Source organism: Ambystoma mexicanum, chromosome 4q (assembly GCF_040938575.1).
Source record: "Ambystoma mexicanum isolate Mex_15411 chromosome 4q, UKY_AmexF1_1, whole genome shotgun sequence".
In the NCBI taxonomy this organism is placed as follows: Eukaryota; Metazoa; Chordata; class Amphibia; order Caudata; family Ambystomatidae; genus Ambystoma; species Ambystoma mexicanum.
Genome location: NC_090928.1, coordinates 763,236,754 through 763,255,624, shown reverse-complemented (window position 1 = coordinate 763,255,624; position 18,871 = coordinate 763,236,754). Strand labels below are relative to the sequence as shown.

At 43.5% G+C, this 18,871-nt stretch overlaps 1 protein-coding gene across 1 annotated transcript in view; it reads right to left on the bottom strand.

Annotated features, from left to right (window-relative positions):
• The window catches only part of LOC138467288 (uncharacterized), a 5,113,521-nt gene that overhangs the window by 892,956 nt on the left and 4,201,694 nt on the right, over positions 1-18,871 (bottom strand). Inside the window, exon 19 of the mRNA XM_069607285.1 lies at positions 9,719-9,781. Coding sequence (XP_069463386.1) covers positions 9,719-9,781 — 63 coding nt within the window. The remainder of the gene's footprint in view (positions 1-9,718; positions 9,782-18,871) is intronic.

Sequence of the window (18,871 nt, the reverse complement as noted above, 5' to 3'; positions counted from 1 at the left end):
GGCTGGGACTCCACACTACTGGTGCCAGGATGTCTGGAGTGCCTGAATGACTGAGACCACTGTGGGCTGTGCTTGTCCACGTCTGGGATGCCTGGAAGAGAGCAGATCTTCTATTGCAAGTCTTCGATTTTGGCATGAATCTTGGATAAGATAAGGGGCTCTGCAGCCATTCCAGGTCGATCACCTGTGTTTTTACCGAGCTACAGAAGGAGCCAAGTCTCCTACACAAAGAAACAGACTTGTGAAACTGCCAGAGACGCTTTGGAAGGTTTTGACGCCCTTTGCGCTCTGCTGTGCCTTTCGAAGCCTGCTTTCTTCTTCGATCAAGAAGGCCTGCCAAGGCGTTTCGCCCCTTTGGAGTAGTGGGAACGACGACTCCCGGCGTCCCCCGATTACCCACCGAACGAGCCACTTCAGAAGAGTTCCTGCATAATCCAGCGAGCTGTCCAGCTCTACCTCGGGGTAATCTGCAGCATCGCCGCTTTCTCGAGCGCAGACCCGAGACTTGGGACATCGCTTGTTTGTGGTCCAATGCATTCTACCGCCACATTTGCAGGCCTACCTCCTCTGGGTCCAAAATTAGGAGAGTGCATAATGCTGCCCGCATCCACGATTCCTGCGTCACAACCTAGTGGTGACGGTCAACATAGTTCCGCTGCTGTTCTGCTCTCCTGTGCCCTGAAGCCAGCTGCACCAGAATTTCCTTACTACCTCCTTTGGAAGCTGAGAAAAGAAAACTGTCCCATCACGGATGATCGTTCTCCACTGCAGCCGCTGAGAGCCGGAGCGCTGCGAAACTGCAGGACTTGAACCTACTAGCGACCTCGACTAAATTGGCAAAGTTTGTTCCGGACTGTGCCGAGGGTCGTTGAGTACTTGCATAACTTACCGGTGCCCCCCTGGCACAGCCGATCGTTTTTACGCACAAGCATCCCTTGAAGGTATGCGAACTTGGCTGGGTTAGCCTGCGCTCCCTAGCTATTCTCCCCTCCCCTTTTTAACACGGCTTTTCTGCCAAGGGCAGGGCCTACTCGAATAGTGGGAACCAATTCTTCATTGCCTCAAGCCCTTTCCTGACTTGCTACAGCCCCTACAAGAAGACCCAGTTTTTGTTAATCTGCGCTATCGTGCGCTTTTACGCACAACTGTACTGTTGAGCAAAAGGCTCCCTACTTCTTAGGGTTGGACTCGAAAGTTAGGGAACGAACTCTGAAGAATGACCCTCTCTTCACACAGGTTGTGGTTATATCCTGTAACTGAATTGCCTTAGTAAATGTGTTGTATATATATTGTATAGTTTAAGGATACTTGTGTCTATTTGGTCCGGCCGACAATAAATGTATGGATATTTTTCATATACACTTGACTAAGAGTAATTTGTGGTTTGTTGCTGTGTGTGCTCATTGTGGGCTTCCAATCACTCTCACCCCTCATGAGATTTAGTCTTGACCACCTGCCAAGCTACCTAGAATGGTCTGGTTGTCAAGAAGGTTCCCCTGTTTCACTAAACCGAGGGTGGCCTCCTAAACTTCTGCCCACCAGGTCAGAGTTTAGAAATCCATCTTAAAAGAAATGAATAGAAGATGTGTGTGCCATGTTGGTTTGCGGCTCATTGGTCACATTCGGTGGGACGCTGCGGCTCCAGTTGTCTGAAGTAGCATTGTCCAATTAGAATAAAGCCCCTTATCGAACTATTCCCCGGGATGGGATTGGTGCATTTTTTGCTGACCAAGGGGGGCGAGATCATGTTGGGTGGGTGGTGTTCTTTTTTGTGACAAAAAGTTAACTGCCAGCAGTGTTTGGGCAATGTATAGGGTTGTTTAAGGGACTGGTGACGACAGCCAATGATCATGTTAGGATGTTATTTTTGTTGCATTTCTTTTGCATATGCTAATGGTTTGTTTGTGGCTATAAAATGTTCAGCCTGCAGTGGTTGTGTGAATTTGGCACTGTTCAGTTCATCTTCTCGGCCGTGATGCATGAATAGATTGTGTGTTTTTTCCTGCAAGTAGTGCACTCCTTTTTTGAGTGCTGTGGTTCGCTTTTTCTACTTTTTGAACCTGTCCTGGGAGCACCCCTAGAACCTGTCTGTTAGATCATCCTGCTCAATATTTTAACAGGACGACCCCAGCCCAAGTATTTGGTCACCTTATTCATGACAGACCTATAAGAGGCATGTGCGTGACCTGTAGAATCAGTGGGGGGGAGACGGGGGGAATCCACTTCAGGTGAAGTGCCCAATCCACTGGCCTCTTTTAGCAGTCCACTAGGTTCTGCAACCTAGATTCCTCAGTTATAAGCTCTTCAGGCACATTTGGAGTACTAAACTCCAATCCAAAAGGAATACTTTCCTCCTCTTCTTTTTCGTCCTCTTCAAATATGGAACTAATAGACCTAATTAAGTCTTTCTTCGACAAAGGTTAAAAAACCTTAAAGCGTTCAGAAAAAGAAAATGATGATGGCGTTGACTTCGAAGTATTCAACGTTGAAAGGCTTAACGCCTATTCCTTTGACAGAACAGAAGAGTGAGGTCATGGCTTCCACTTCCCTCGAATCGTCGATTCTTTCGACGCCTCCCGAAGACGCTTCTCTAACTCATTGCCTGGACTCGTAGGTGCACGAGTAGCAATCTTCAAAGAATCCCTGTCGGCCTTACTAGGTGAAATAGGGTCAGAAGCCTTCTCAGTTACTTGGAAGGGCTGGGAAGGGCCTCCTGCATGAACACCTCTAGCATTTGGAAGCACAATTCCTCCCAATTAGATTTGTAAGCCAATTTGTTACGAAATTGAACCCTTTTTCTGTCGGGTGAGCAGTCCAACGATGAAGGGGAGCAATAGCAACCCTTCTTCGATTTGTTTTGAGAAGCCGATGACAACGAATGTTGTGAATCACTCCTCGATCTGGAGCACTTGGAATGTTTAGAGTGCTTTTTAGCTCTCTGAGGTGAGATGCCCCTTAAGCTTTTTTCCTCTGACGCTCTCTTTTTGGACGCAGCAGTCGAAGGAGATTTGGATGGTGGCCTACCTAGGGCAAACTTCCTCTTCCTCTTCTTTAAGGCCTTAACAGTCATCAACCTTATGGTCCACCCCTAGACACCAGAGGCATATCCTGTGGGGATCTGTAATCGATATCTTCTATCCACAGTCCGGACACCTCTTGAATCCGGTCTTCGGAGTAGACCTATCTCGAGTTTTTGAGTAAAAAACACTGTTGAAAATCGCTGAGGGGATCAAACCGGTTCGAACCGTGCTGTGCGCAGAAAAATGGAACTGAGACAACGGGCGTGGTGCATGCTATTTATACCAGCGTCAACATCACAGCTGAGAGCAGGATGGAGGCCACGAGGGACCTTGAGCTGATGACGCACGGTGCCCTCTGCTGTCGAATAGTTTCCAAAGCTGCAAACAGAATATCGTTTATATCAAAGATGAGGAATCAGAGGGAGGACACGATCCATTAGAAAGTTGAATTTGGATGGCACTCTGCATTGGAACTAAATCAGAACTGTTTCCCCTAACGTGTGTAGCGAAACCGGGAAGATTTAGCGAGCAATTTAGATGGTGGCCGCATTAATATAGCACATACTTCAGCCCCATTGTACTCACTGAATTACGACCCGCTACTGAATAAATTGCACCTTAAAGTTAAGAAAAGGTCTGCGATACCCATCTCGTTCATGCCTAGGATATCTCTGAAAACAATGGTTCTCCTTCACAAATTCCTATATCTGTTCACTAATATATCCATCTGCCTCGATGCTGCATTTTTCGGGACAATCAGATTTACACTGACAGACCTTGTCTCGGGGGCGGAAAATACTGCACATTAAATGGGACACATTGACATTACTGTATCACCAGGGAGGGCTTAGTGTCCCTAATTTTGAGGTATGTGGCTGGGTCTGCATGCTTCACCATGCAATATATTGGTACCAATATACCTCCACTGCTGCAACGTAACAAGTTAGAAAAGATGCTTGTACTGCCATTTACCCTTAAACTACCCCTACCAACATCAGCCCCTGCTGTCAAGCCGCGACAGATCTGGTTGAAAATACAAGATGGGATCACTGAAGTTACATTAGATGTGCACACTCTTCCCCCCTTATGTACCACTTCTCTCCTTAGAGAACCCGGCCAGTCTCCCTTTTACTGCAGACAAGGATATCATGCGCAAACTACAGAGAGGTGGGTACACTAGGTTTGGGGACCTTTTCAGTGACGGACAGCTCATTACATTGGAAAAGTTTAGTAAGCAAATGTATACCTCTATGACCAATGTACTGCTCTATGCACGCATTAAAGGGGAATTGAAGGCTAAATACCCATGTGTATCAGAGGAAAGTAGCCCCATGCTAGAATTATTAAGGGTAACAGACACTACATCTAATGCCATATCCTCACTTTATGTGCTGATTAGGTCCAGCCTAGCTGTTGGAACTATGATGGCCAATTCGCGATGGGAGCTTGCGCTGCGAGACATGATCAGCGAAGAGAAGTGGGAAAAGATATGCTGGCAATTGAGGTACATTTCCCTCAGCTATAAACATTGAGCATTACAATACCGTTTTCTACACCAGACATAGTACACCCCACTGAAGGTCAAGAAGTTCGATCCCATAGCGTCTGAGGCATGTCCTAAGTGTAAACAGCTTGAGGCTGATTTTATACATATGACCTGGACATGCTCCAAAATTGCAGAATTTTGGTGCAAGGTCTCTGAAATGCTAGCAAGACATCACTACCTCTGACATGCCTCTTGGGTCTCCATCCGCCACTTCTGAAACTGCTAGGTAAATGCATAGTGTTAGCGTTACTTCTGGCCAGTAAGTGCATGGTTCTGGGATGGATAGAAAGAAATGCACCTTTGGTTATCCAATGGCTACACAAACTGATTAAGACTAATGAATGCAAAGAGGTTTACCGGGGTATGGTGAATCCCTCTGCCAGGCCAAGAGTAGTGAGTAAGCTTTATTGATCGGATTTCCCCATTAACATACATCATTAAACACATCATAGCAAAAAAAAAAGTTATACAAAATTTAAAATCAATTAAAAACGCAATGTCAAATAGAAACTTCTCCCCACTTCAATTTCAATCTAAAACTTTCTTCGATCATCTTATCAGAGCCTTGCTCACATAGGTACCAAGTTAAAAATAAAGACAAGGTCTGGACAATTCCAGATAAAATACAATGCTGCTTTGCAGTCCCATATCTGATTTTCCAAGAAGAAGGGCCTTAACAGATCTTTTTGCAAATCTAGGTACCACCTATATATTAGCAAAAAATGCTTATGATCCTCTGTTACTTTTATCCCACATGACAGTTTTTCGATGGGTCTCCCAGTCACCGATTGGTGCAGGCTTTTAGTGGTAACATGCTCAAATGCACTTGTATGATAGAGCACCTACAGTTAGGAGAGAGGATACTACACACACCCCCCCCCCCTGCTCGTTATTAAATCTCATAGCCGAAAACAGATTTAGAGAGCCTAAGGCCTGAACCGTGTTCCATTCCTGAGTCAGGTCCCTACTAAGTATCCCCCTCTTTAACCCTTTATTTTAACTCAGTCAGGCTCAGGTCTCTTGCTAAGGTCAGGATCTTGATCCTTGCTGTCAACAGTATGTTAAAACCCTCGCGAAACCACTTACACATTAAACAGAAACCAAAACCTGCCATCTTCGATAACAGGTACTGAATATTATAGTTTTTTGGGGTACCTGCAAAACCTTTGAAAAGAAGGCACCTTGTCTCAGTTTAGCCTGTGTGGCTATCCATGTGATACCCAGCTGCAAGCGCAGAGCACAATTTGTGGTTCCCATTGGGAGACACGTCAGCCTTTTTATAATTTTATTTTTGGCAACCTCCAACTTCTCATAGTTAGCCTTCCCCCTGATTTCACTGCCATACAGTAGCATATTCCCCACCTTAGACTTGTATAACTCTATTGCCTTGCCCAGCATGCACCCACCAGCTTTATGGTAGAATCTAATTATCCCATTTAACATGGATCTGACCTTTAGACATACTGATTCCAAATGCTTTCCCCTCTTCCCATCACTGTCAAAGGTCAGCCCCAGATAACAAAATGAGTCCACAACCTCCATTTTCTCACCATTGACATACCACGAATAGTCTACCTTCTTTCTGCTATTACTAAAGACTACAATCTTTGTGTTATCCCTATTCAGGGTTAACTTATTAGCCTTAAAATACTTAGCAGCATAGTGAAGACCAGTTTGTAGCCCCACAGGGGTCAGATGGATCTGAGCTGTGTCATCAGCATAAAACAGTGCCTCGAACGACCTGCCCCTTAAAAGAAGCAGGTTGGTCCTGGACCTGGCTTCTGCAGGGTTAAGGTCGGCTAAAAACAGGAGGAACAGCAACAGAGCCAGGTAAAAACCCTGTTTAACGCTTTGGTTTGTAGGGAATTCCTCGGTTAGCCGACCTTAGTTATTTACCCTTACAGCGGCATTAGTATCTTTGTAACAGCACAGAATCAACTGCAGTAGGTTTAGTGGTATATTCAGGTCTCGAAGTTACTGCCATAAAATTCCCCTGTTCATTTAGACAAGGCCTTATCAAGGTCCAAAAAAGCAACATACAGCCTACCCCCTCTTATTGAACTTCTCAAATAGGATAAGTAAAACCAAGCAGTGGCCCATAGTTGAAAACCCACTACGGAACCCTGCTTGGGAGGAAGGTAACACTGCATTACTCTCTGCTCACTCTTCGACTCTCCTCTTTATACATTTATTAAAGAGCTTACTGGGAATATCCAGAAGCGAGATTGGGCAGTAACAGTGGGGGTCGTTAGATGTGCTCTGCTTAAAAAATGGGACAATTATAGCTTTCATCCAAGGACTGGGGACCACCTTAGAGTTCGCAATAGCATTAAAATGTTTTCCTAAAATAGTGGCCCACCAAACAGGACTCCACTTCAGGATGTCCGACTGAAGACCATCGGCTTAAGATCCTTAAGATCCTCCCTTCCCCAGTCTGAGATCAGCGATACACTCCAGGATCTCTCCCTGTGTAAAGACTATAGCCCCCCGGATCACCCAGGGCACACTGTGGGAGAACACTGTGGGAGAACACCCTCCCCTCCCTCTTCCCATAAGATGTTAGTGTAGTAGGACACCCACTTGTCACCTGAGATGCAGCAAGAATCAGTCTTATTTGGAGTGGCAAACCCTCTACTAACTAAGTTCCAAAAGAGCTTATAGTTATTATTTGTAACCTCTTGCTCTAACCTTTCCCACTGTGTGTTCCCTCCTCTTAGTTTTCAACAGCTTTCTAAAATCAGATTTAAGAGCATATAATTAACCAGAGTTCATTTCTACACGTTTAGTTGCCCCATTAATCTTCCATTTCAGGGCCCTACAGTCTTGATCGAACCAAACTGCACCCCGCCAGTTTGACGTCTCAGGATGATTCCTACTCGGGAGCCGTTTCCTGCATTCGCCAACTAGTAGCTTTAGTAGTTCCTCGTAGCTGTTAATACATGCTATGCTGTCCAATCGGGTGTCATAGAACTCTAGCAACTTATCTACAACACTAGGTAGCCTCAGAGTCATCTCCCAGTGATACCGCCTTATACCCGGTAGGCGCTGGTATGCCCTCCTGCCATTTTCCTCCCCCAAAGCAAGGGCCTGTCCAGAAAACTCCATAGCCATAACCGGAGGGAAATGGTCACTGTCCAGGCCAAGAGATATATGATGTTAACATGAGGCCCTACCTAACAGAGAGGGATTCAAAGGTCATCGATTCCACAAATTAAACAGCAGCATTGAAGTTAACTATTATGAGCAGACGAATTGTGACGAAAGGGTCAAACATTGTTGGTATATGCATTACGGTGGGGGAGGACAGATTTAGGTTGCATCACACTAGATGCATGCGTTTGGATTAAGTTGGGGCACTATTCCTCTATTATTGTATGAAATTCTTGTACTTATGTAATGGCACTCTAAATAAAGAAATGCAACGAAATGCAAAAATAAAACCCAACAACATACCCTATATTTCTGCAGAAATATATCCAAATTTGGATGTCTCAAAGTTAACCCTGCAACCATAGTGCAACTGCATTACCTGGTTAGGTTTCATTTTCTCTTGCAGGATTGCATACTTTAAAGATTTTCTGCATCCCACCAACTTTCATGTGCCATGCTCGCAGTGCATACAGCTCGGCATGAGGATACAGACCCTGGGCCTGTTTACTCTAAGGCTGCCGTCCGAGGTTGTGATGCCTTCCCTCCCCAATATGGCACCACAGGCCTCTCAGAACCGGACCCTGATCCCCACTTGTGTTCTCTTCCAGGCCATGATCAGGGTGTAGATTACTTGTTATGCCTCCCTGCATGCTCTTACTCACCAGATGCGTGAGCCGGAGACCCTGTGTGTGTGTGTGAGAAACCTCCCTGCACATGGATGCCATGGTCTTCCTGAGCACAGTGGTGCTTTGCCGCCTCCTTCTAGAGGCAAAGCTTCAAAAGACAGTGTAGGCTTCCTGCAAACCCTCACAGCTATGTTGTTTCCGAGGCTCGGAGTATCATTCCATCAAGGTCCCTTTCCAATGTTCTACCATTAGACCTATCCCATTCCTGCACTATAAAAGTGATGCTGCTTACTTCTCCCGTGTCTCCATGTTGCTAGTCCCTTACGTTGTGTTGCTCACACTTTCCTTGCCTCCTACACTTCACTTATTGCTAGTTGATCCTGTTTTTTGTAAATGCTACAGCATATTGATTAACAGCAGATGTTTTTTCCTTGTGCTTTAACTGTGGCTTTTTGTCTGTTGCATCCTGGCCAGCTAGCACGGTTTCTTCCTGTTACCCTGGTCCCTAGTGTGATTGATTACACCACAGCATCATAATAGGGTGAAAGGGGGTGGGCGACGATGACTGTACGGGTTCCCACTCCATGAAGGACATCAAGGCTCTGGTAGGGCTCTTTTATCACCAAGCCCTATCAGAGAAGGTGTGACTGTTTCTTGACATATGCTTCCGTTTTAAGAGGGACCCTTCATCTCTTGTACAGATTAATACATAATATATTCATGTTGGAGCATATTCATGGGAGTTTATACTGCAGCTAGGTTTGCTAAAGAAAGTGTAACTAACAAAACAGGCAGGGCACCTGGATCATATCTGGTGGAATTTGGACATTACTCAGTGCAGTGGGCCATCGTTGACACGAGAATTAGACAATACTTACATCCCACACGTTGTCAACACAAGGGAATTCCCAGAATCAGATCTTTCCTGTTCTCAAAGGAATTAGCCCAGGGATGTGTTTCCAATGTTGACTCATTCAAATTACAAAATATGCTTATGGCTGTATCCTTTCAACACCACTTTAGTAAATGACCTTTATTATTCATTTACGTTACCACAGGTATTCATTGGCTATGAAGGGCTGTCATGTCAAACATTTAAAAAAGAAGGAAAATGGTGCAGATGAGCAGATATTGGTCCAATTTCCTACACTGGCGTTACAGAAGACACACACATGATTATTTTTAAAGAAACGTTTTTTCTTGCTGTCAATTCAAACAAATAGCTGGTTAACAGACCAGGGAAATGGAATAAATGATTAAACATGTTCAGTAAATACTGACTTTCAAAGGACAATTATTAAAGGACTTTGATAAGTGAATTACCAGTATTCTTACCAGCCACTTTGACAAAACACTTTTCTTTTCTCTTTACTTACGTTGTTTTTTAATTTCTTCATCTGAAGGATTAGCAAAGAGAGCTGTTTTCTTCGGCGCTAAAGCTGTTATGAAAATACAAAATATAACATAAAAGAAAGATTAAAACATTGAACAATTACAGTAAGTGCTTTGTAAATACAGGATAGTTCAATGATATCATTGTAGTATTTATGTTAAAAGTCAGTAATTTTATGTAAACAAAATATCAGTACTAAATAACGGTTTTATTAAAGACACAGAGGGTGATATTTAAGCAATAGCTGGATTGCCCGTGCAGTAATGGCCCAGAGACCAAGCTACAGGCCGAAGTGGTGAAGCAAGGACATTTTTAAAATGTTTTTATTTAAGTGTGTTTTGTTAAATAACCTCTTGCACTATTCAATTTACAAGAGAAATCACAAACACAATATGACACAAATATTACATAACATTTCAATTAATAAAACAATTTCATATTCACTTTCAATACATTTAAAACAAAGCAAGCCGATTTTAAATAAGGACAATCACCACATTGCCAAATGAGAACAATTCAGTCATCAATATACAATCTGCGTTAGGTTGATAATCCCGAAACCAGTGGGTTTATTAAATATTAATTTCAAGCCTAGTCCTTTTTTCAAGCTTACCTTTAGCGTAAGGTAATTTTCTCTTAGGACACTGCAATAAGTTAAAATGGCAGATGGTTTCAACAACTTGGCTGGTTTCAACAACTTGGTTGCATAAGCGACACAATCTGTCATTTTGGGGTGCGCCATGCCACCCACCAATGTATTTTAACAGTGGCAATATATTGAAGCAGAGGAAGGTAATTAAGCGCCTCAATTTTAGTGAATACATTTTAGTAAGATAGGTGCAAGGAATATTCGGTGTATAACCTTATGTGCAGAACTCTGCGTATTGCTTTTTTTTTTTGTTAAGCGTCTCCATATTTTCTGATCTGTCCCAATCCATAGTCTTACATTTTAAAATAATACAGACATTGGGCAAGAGCTTGATTTAGGGACAGACCTATATGCTTTTAATGAGTCATTACCAAATTTTGCAGGTCCAACAGAAAGGGATTCAATGTGCTGTCATGTATGTGAGAGGCTACCAAACCTAACAGAGTGCCGCCTCAGGAAAAACAGCGCACAGTTTTATATAGAATTGACTGCGCTGCAGGGCCGGGCTTAGACCAGATTGCACCTCAGGCAGGAAGCATGGTTGGCGCCCCACCAAAATGTTGGGAGAGGTGCTAACTGCAGAGATGATGGGGGAGGGGCAGACTTACTTGTGTGGGGGCATCTAACTTCTTTACACATTCTAATGAGACTATTCTGCAGCTTCAATGTTACAATCAGTTAACTCTCTCTTTCACAAATGAAACCACAGAGAAGCCACACACTTAAGCACTGCTGTGAGAATGAACAGTCTCCAGCCCCTACCGTTCCAATCACTCCCCTGACATGAAAGTACGAACACCCCTCTGATTTCAATTGCCTAAAAATGTATGCATATGCTAACAATTAAATGTTTTACATTAGTAATTTTGCTGGGAATTTGTTAACTGTGCAGCCGCCGGTACCATTTATTGTCTGTGTCCTGTTGTGTCCATCTACGGCTCTGTTCGTCTTACCAAACATGATGAACGGAGGAGGGGTGTGATCGCTGGAGTCTGAAATGTCTTACTAAGATAAGGGAAGGGGGTCATGGGGTTTGATGTGTTTTGCTTAAGATTCCAGGTGTCAGATCTGTGTCACTGAAAGTGATCAGGGGTATATGCCTGGGCTCTACTTGATTCACTTGAGATGGGCAGTTGGGGGAGGGAGATGTGGGTGGGTGATCTAACCAGTGCCCGTGCCCCCACCCATTATCTCCACCCGCTCATTTGTGTCTGATCTGGTGCTTCTCCAGTGCCTGTGTGTGCCTTGGTATGTGACCGGGTGAAACACAATGATGGGTGCATCTTTGTGTCTGTGTGCCCTGTGCAGTCTATTAGCAAATAACAGAAGCACGGGAAGCCAGGACTGGGGGCACCTTTGTGACAGATTGAATAGTGCTCGGCAAGCGAGGACGACCTATAAAATATATAAGCGTATGTGGGTGCTGTATCACTTCTCTACATGGCACATTTTGCCTGCAGACAGTCACTAATATTCAAGTTGATTGCATTGTTTCAGTGACAACATGGATGGCGAGGCGGAAATGTAAATGGTGGACTTCTAGACTTCTAAATATAGATGGTTGCTTCTGCGGTCCACAAACCCAACCTTACTTTGTGGTATTACAGAGTAATACTAAATTCCAAATGCTCGTTCCTCTATAGTGTTTATATTGGTTGAACAATATTAATATTAAAAATAAGCTATTTTAGGTTATTTTACACTCGTAATTTTGGAAATGAAATATATATATTTAATATATATATATATATATATATATATATATATATATATATATATATATATATATATATATATATATATATATATATATATATATATATTTGGTGCTCCATTCAACAAGTAAAGGCTCTCTGTCTGACTTCAGTGCTTGACCAAACAGTCCAAAACCGCTATCTGGTGGAGGCAGTACGCATTTACGATAGAAAGATAGAGTTTTCCAGCTGACATAAGTAATGAGAGAAGTCAGTCCAAACTCTTTTCTTATTACAGCCACAGGTATACAGTTAGGGAGGTCAAGTACGGCTCTCCAAAATAGGCCCTCTAAGGTTTGCCATATCTTCCAGCTCATCTGGAGAGAGCACTCAGCCCCATAGGTCACAATTAGGACTACCTTCATGGTGTAGAAACGGAGCAAAGGTGTCAATGTAAATTTACAATATCTGAATTTGATTAGTCTTGCCTGGGCTGTCAGCATCTTCAATTTGCACCTTAGCGCTATTTCTCTTGGGGCTTCACTATAGCTTGCGTTGATTGGAATGCCTAAATAGAGCAATTCTGATGTCTCTCGGATCTGGTCACCATTTATGTGCCAACAATTAAACTTCATGAGGTTTCGTCTTGTCTTCCCCAAGGTAAGCACCATTGATTTGGTGGCGTTTACTCTTAGGTCATTGGAAGATAAAAAGAGAGCTAGGGCATTCAATTGGCACTGGAGCTCAATTGATGTTTCATCCAGAAGAATGACATCATCTGCGTACAATAATCGATTCATTGGGGAGCACGCAATACAAGGGGGGAAGCATCTAATTTCTGTAAAGGCATCAGCCATGTCTGAGATGTGTAATTTAAAGATGGCTGGGGCTAGTTGACACCCTTGCTTGAGGCCCACTCCTGTTTTGATGGAGTTTGACAGGTCTCCATTTTGGTTCAGCTTGATTTGAATGCTTGTGTTGTTATGAAGGGCCTCCATAGCCTCGCGTATATCAGTGGGGCACCCCCAGACTTTTAGCTTCTGCCAAAGATTCTCTCGATTTACTGAATCAAAGGCTTGAGACAAGTCCACTGATGCGAGATATACGTTTTTACTGTTCTTTTTTATCAGTTTCAGGTAATTTATCACAAAGAGGTTTAACAATGTTCCGATTCCCTTTTCAAACCCTGCTTGCCAGCCGTCCCGATGTTTTGATACCCAGCTCCAGGCTGTAAGGTGATTCAAGATCAGGGCCGCGAAAAGTTTACCGATAACATCCAAGAGGGCGATAGGTCTGTAATTTGCGGCCACAGACCTATCACCCTTCTTGAAGATCGGTACAATGATGGATTTCGTCCAGGTGGCCGGGATACAGCGTTTTATTTTCACCAGTAGAAAGAGTTGGTGTAAGAAAGTTGCCCATTCCTCTGGATATTGTTTTAGTGACAGATTCGTGAGGCCATCAGGACCCGCCGCTCTGGAATTGTTGGATGATTTAATTAGGGCGAGCATATCTTCCCTTTCAGTTTCAAACTCCCAGTTTGAGCAAGAGTTTTCTGCAGCCTTCGAGGCTTGCAGGGTGGGCTTTGAGAAGAGCTTGGAGAAATGGTCCATCCAGTCCTTCGCCGGAATACGGTTGGAAATGAGACTCTGTTGAGGTGCGTCTAGCATGTTAAAGATTTGCCACATTTCACTAGAGTTTTTAGATGCAACTAATTTCAGCATATGTTTGGCATTCGATTGCAATAGAGATTGCCTATGCTGTCTTAACCAATTATTGTACGCAGTCCTCATTTTCTTAACAGCCACTAGTAATGCCGGGGAAGGATTTTTCTTCAGCGCTCTTTGCATCTTTTTTAGCTTCCTTTTTCTAGTGGCAACCTCATGGTTGAAAGTATATTTGTGGCAGAAGCCCTTTGATCTTCCTAAGCCAGACTTTTCGCTTAAAATGGCTAAGGACAGCGTATAATCTATATCTTCCGGCCTGCCATTGTTTCTTAGATTGTTAGATAATGTTGATACATTTTCCCTCAGTAATCTTACTCTGTTTCTTCCAGGCTGTACTTCCAAGGCATCCCCATCTGATGAAGACTTTGATGTCCTGCCCAGTCCAAGTGTTCATTTCAACATATTGTGGTCACTCTGTGGAGTTTCCATGATCGTCAAGGCCACTACTCTACAATGAAAGCTGTCGGAGGCAAGAAAGTAGTCTAAAATGTGAGAAACGGGCCCTCTCTTCCAGGTTGGATTTGGTGGGATGTCCCCCGATGTAATGCCATTTAGTAATGAGATATTTCTCAGCTGGAACTCCTTCCTAATTGACAGGCCTCGTTTTTCAGCTTCTTGTAGATTACTCGCATAGAGATTAATGAGAGCCCCACAATTATTGAAACAGTGAATATTTAGGTCCCCACATAAGATCACATTCAAGTTGGAGTAGTCAATCATTGCAGCGTCGCCCTCCTCCAGTAACTGGTCCATGAAGTTCTTGGCTGCAGGGTTGTTGCAGTTCCAATACAAGATACACAAAAGGATCCGCCTCATAGCCTCCTCTTCACCAATTTGATATACCAGTAGGGTGATCTGAATAAATGGTGAAATGTTATTTGACCAGGCCACCCACAGGCCACAGCTTTCGTTGATGGCGGTCAAAAGGCCTTCCATTGGTCTACCCTTTGTGCCTTTTATTGCTGGGTTAATGAGGACGACAAAGTCCTTGATGATAGGTTGAACACACAGCCACGTCTCCTGCAAGGAAATGACCTCAAAATCTTCCAGTCGAATACTACCATCACCCTGTAGATGTTTAAAACCATGCGGATGTAGGGCGGGGGGTAGTTGTCGCCTGGGCTCTGGCATTATGAAACGAAATATATGATGTATATACATTGCTGTGCTAGTGCTACACACAGAGGACAGCAAATAAAGGGCTTTTCATATCTGTGTTAAAGTGGCGACAATCATTTTAAAAGTAGGGTATTTCGCATTTATTATGTGAGTAAAATGTACATTAAAGGCAGTTACTCTTTAAATGAATGGGCTTTGTAGTGCTCTATTACAGTGACAAATTAACGCCTTTGCATTCCTGAGTTGCATTAACAATACATATAGCTTATGATATGAGCGAATCTTATATTACTGTGTTACACTCGTTGCACCACTGCTCCACACTTATCTGCACAGCACTTGCCTCACAGAGCAAGATGCAGAGCTTCAATAATGCAAACACAAGCACATCACCTCATCACTTCTTCACATCCGGACCGTGTGTCCAACGCTGGCCCGGAGAGATGCATGTACCCGAGATACTAACAACTGAAGCGCAACTTCGCAAGTGCTGTCTGTATCCTGCCAGCTCAATTATTCAATCAGCCCCAACTCTGTACAGTGCATGCGCTGAGGAGGAGGCACCTGTGATCATCCTGGCCTCAGCCTGGAAACTAATAAGCAACAAATGTTGTTTTTTAGGGTCCGGCAGCAAGGGCTTGCAAACATCCCATGAGGGCCTGGCTTTGAACGCACCGCTGCTGACAGCAGGCATTGGAGATTCTCATTATTTAATAGGTTTCTCTTTGGTTTTTTTTGTACCATATGTACTTTCAGACTGGCGCCCCCCAGCAGCCGCCGCCTGCACTGCCTGATGCAAAGACCTGCCCTGCTGCACTGCATCACTCAATGGACCCTCCTAATAGATGTGAGACCAAGCTCCCACCTTAGTGTGCCTCTACTGGCATGGTGCTCAGAACACCCAACATGTTACAAAGCACTTTCCACTTGATTTTTCGAGCCAAACAGAGTGTCTAGTTGACAGTGCTTCTAGCCCATACCAGGGAATAATACTCATGTTGCATATAGAAAGAACGCCCTCTTGTACCCCCTTTCTTGCAGATAAATCTCTTTATGACGAGCCATTTTTCAGTACTTATGGAATAATGATATTATATGTTATTTACAGCAGCGCTTAACGGACCCAGGGATCGAACCTGTGGTGGTCTGTGTTGTCTTGCTTCGAAGGCAGGCACGTTGCCCATGTGCTATCCTCCCGAGACTGTATGAGGTAAGCAGTGGATGAGATTTAATTGTGAGGCCCAGATAGACATAACTGTCGACTACATTCAACATGCTATTAGCCAATCTCCAATTAAAGGGAAAGAATTGCTGCTAACAATAATCATAATTTTAGACTTCAGTGGGTTTATTTTCATATTATTTTTAAATCTATAGTACCCTTGAGAGTTATCTAATCCTGTGATATACGCTTAGTCGACCAGCTCGAACTAAAAAATCAGTTCATATCAAACATATGCTCTGAAGTAGAAGCCTCCCTTAATTATGTCTTAAGCTTTGAAGCTGATTTCCTTCGACTGGGCTATAATGTCCGCTGTGTTGAAATCCCACTGCATAAATCGGAGACTGTAGTATCATCAAGTGCCACAAGTGTTTCCAGTGCTGTGAACATGTCTCATATTCCTGTTCAATCTGGTCCTACCCCAGCTCCTGACATGATCAATAGTATTGGAAATAAAACGACTCCTAGCATAAGGCCTGTCGTGAACAAAAAGCTATGTCCCTAAACAATAACATCCTTTATGGCTATTGGCAGTGGCTACCTGTTACATTCAAGCCTCATTTTGCAGCAAATCATCAGTGCTATAATACAGTGGATATGCCCTACTCTTGGAATACTAGAGGGCATACCCATTTGTTTGTGAATGATGGCCTAGTGAGTAAGATGGAAATATTTGGCGTGGCCGCACTGCAAGAATCATAGTTAACATCAGAAGTGCAACTAGATGGTAGAAGCACAGTACACCAGACAGCGACCCATGGTCCTATGGGAAGACCAAAAGGAGGCCTTCTTGTCTTTGTACTACCACTGTGGCGGATAGTAAAACTAAATCAGTCCTCTTAGTATATTCTAGTTACCAAGATATCACTGCCACCATTAGATATTATCCTGATAAATATCTATGATCCACCAAACATGGCCATGACAATTGAGAACATCAAGGTTGTTGACATAGTGCTACAGAAATACAATCAGCAATTGCCGGTTTGGTTAGTCTGTGACTTTAATGGGTCAATTGGCAATCTTCCCTTAATGGAGGATGGTTCACTTAATCTTACTTCGTATGTGTTAGCCCTGAAAAAATCTAGCAAACAGGGATCTAAATGTCACTCGCTGCTGGCTGCTCATGGGATCGTAAAACTGAATGGCATAACCCCTAGCAATCCTTTAATGGCCTTCACTAGATTTGAGGGTCGCTCAGCATAGACTATCGATTATGCTCTCTCTAATTCAAGTGGGCTAAAATATGTTATGGACATGTGTACGGTCATTAGACATGAAAGCGAACACGTTCCTTTATGCTGGTTACTAGCACTGCCTAAGCTGACAATTGCTGTAAATGATTTAGATGACAATGGTCAGTTGTCTCTTAACGAGGGGTTGAACCGCATCCGTTGGCATCAGCGCAATATTGATCAAGCTAATATTGTAGTATCTACATCGTTATTGCGTTTCATTCAGACAGGTCCAAGTGGGGCCAACAACGCTGAGGATATGCTGTCCAACTTTGCTGGGATTATGCTTGCAAGTAGAGAACAGGTAGTCGAAAGACGATCTTCCATCACCTCTCTTGAAAAATCTAATATGCCTACCAGACGACGTGTTGGTTTTGATAAAACAATCAATGAGGCCAAAAAGAAGTTGCGAATAGAAATACAGGTGATCCTAACGGAGAAGGCTTTCAACCTCTCTCCATCTATGGTAATTAAAATGGCTAAAAAGAACTATAAAAAATGGCTAGCGCAACATAAGATGGAATGGAGCAAGATTATGATGACAAATTGCAGAAAAGGCCCTCACTGGTGATTCTATCGGTATATGGCAATTGCTCCACTCCTCAAAACCACGTTCTCTGTCCATTAATTGCATCACTGAAGCACAATGGAGCAGTCACATCAGCTGCACTTTAGGACGAAATGTGTCGAATGACGACGCATTTCAAATACCCTCTGAACCATGGGTCTGCCAAGCAAGCATACTAGATATACTTGAGATCATCACAAATCTAAAGAAATCACATGCCGCGGTGCCTGATGGTGTGTGCAACCTATTAATAAAAAAGCAACCTGAGCTTTGGGCCACTGCCCTGCACCTACTATTTGTTCAAATAGGTAAGATAGACACTATCCCAAAATCATGGCAATCCAGCCATATACTAATTGTCAATAAAAAAGGCGCGTGGGACTGTCCGAGCAACTTCCGCATGTTAGCAATGCTGGATACATCATCCAAGATGTTTGCTCGTGTCCTTTTGCAGGAACTGAAGGTGTGGATTAGAGACAAAAACATATTACTATCCAACCAAATTGGTTTCTGCGAGGGGTCTAGCACTGTGCACAGATTTGTATTGCTTTCCACTGCGGTTGAACACTCCTGGGTGAAACGTAATCTCGATGTGTACTGTGCGTATATTGACTTCTCTGTGGCGTTCGATACAGTGAACAGAAACCGTTTATGGAAGAAGTTGCATGCTTGGGGTATCCCGTCGGGTCTCCATTCGGATGCTCATGTTGCCCCATACCAATTCTACGGTGCGTATCCGTCTAAAAGCAATGGGGAAATTGTCAGCCTCTATGATGACAACTAGTGGTGTAAACCAGGGTTGCATGATGGCCGCAATACTATTAAATCTATATTTGGCGGAAATGCAGTCCGCATTTCAGCTTTACAAAGCTAATCCAGTGAAGATCACTGATGTAATCATCGGATGGTTTGCGTACGCCGA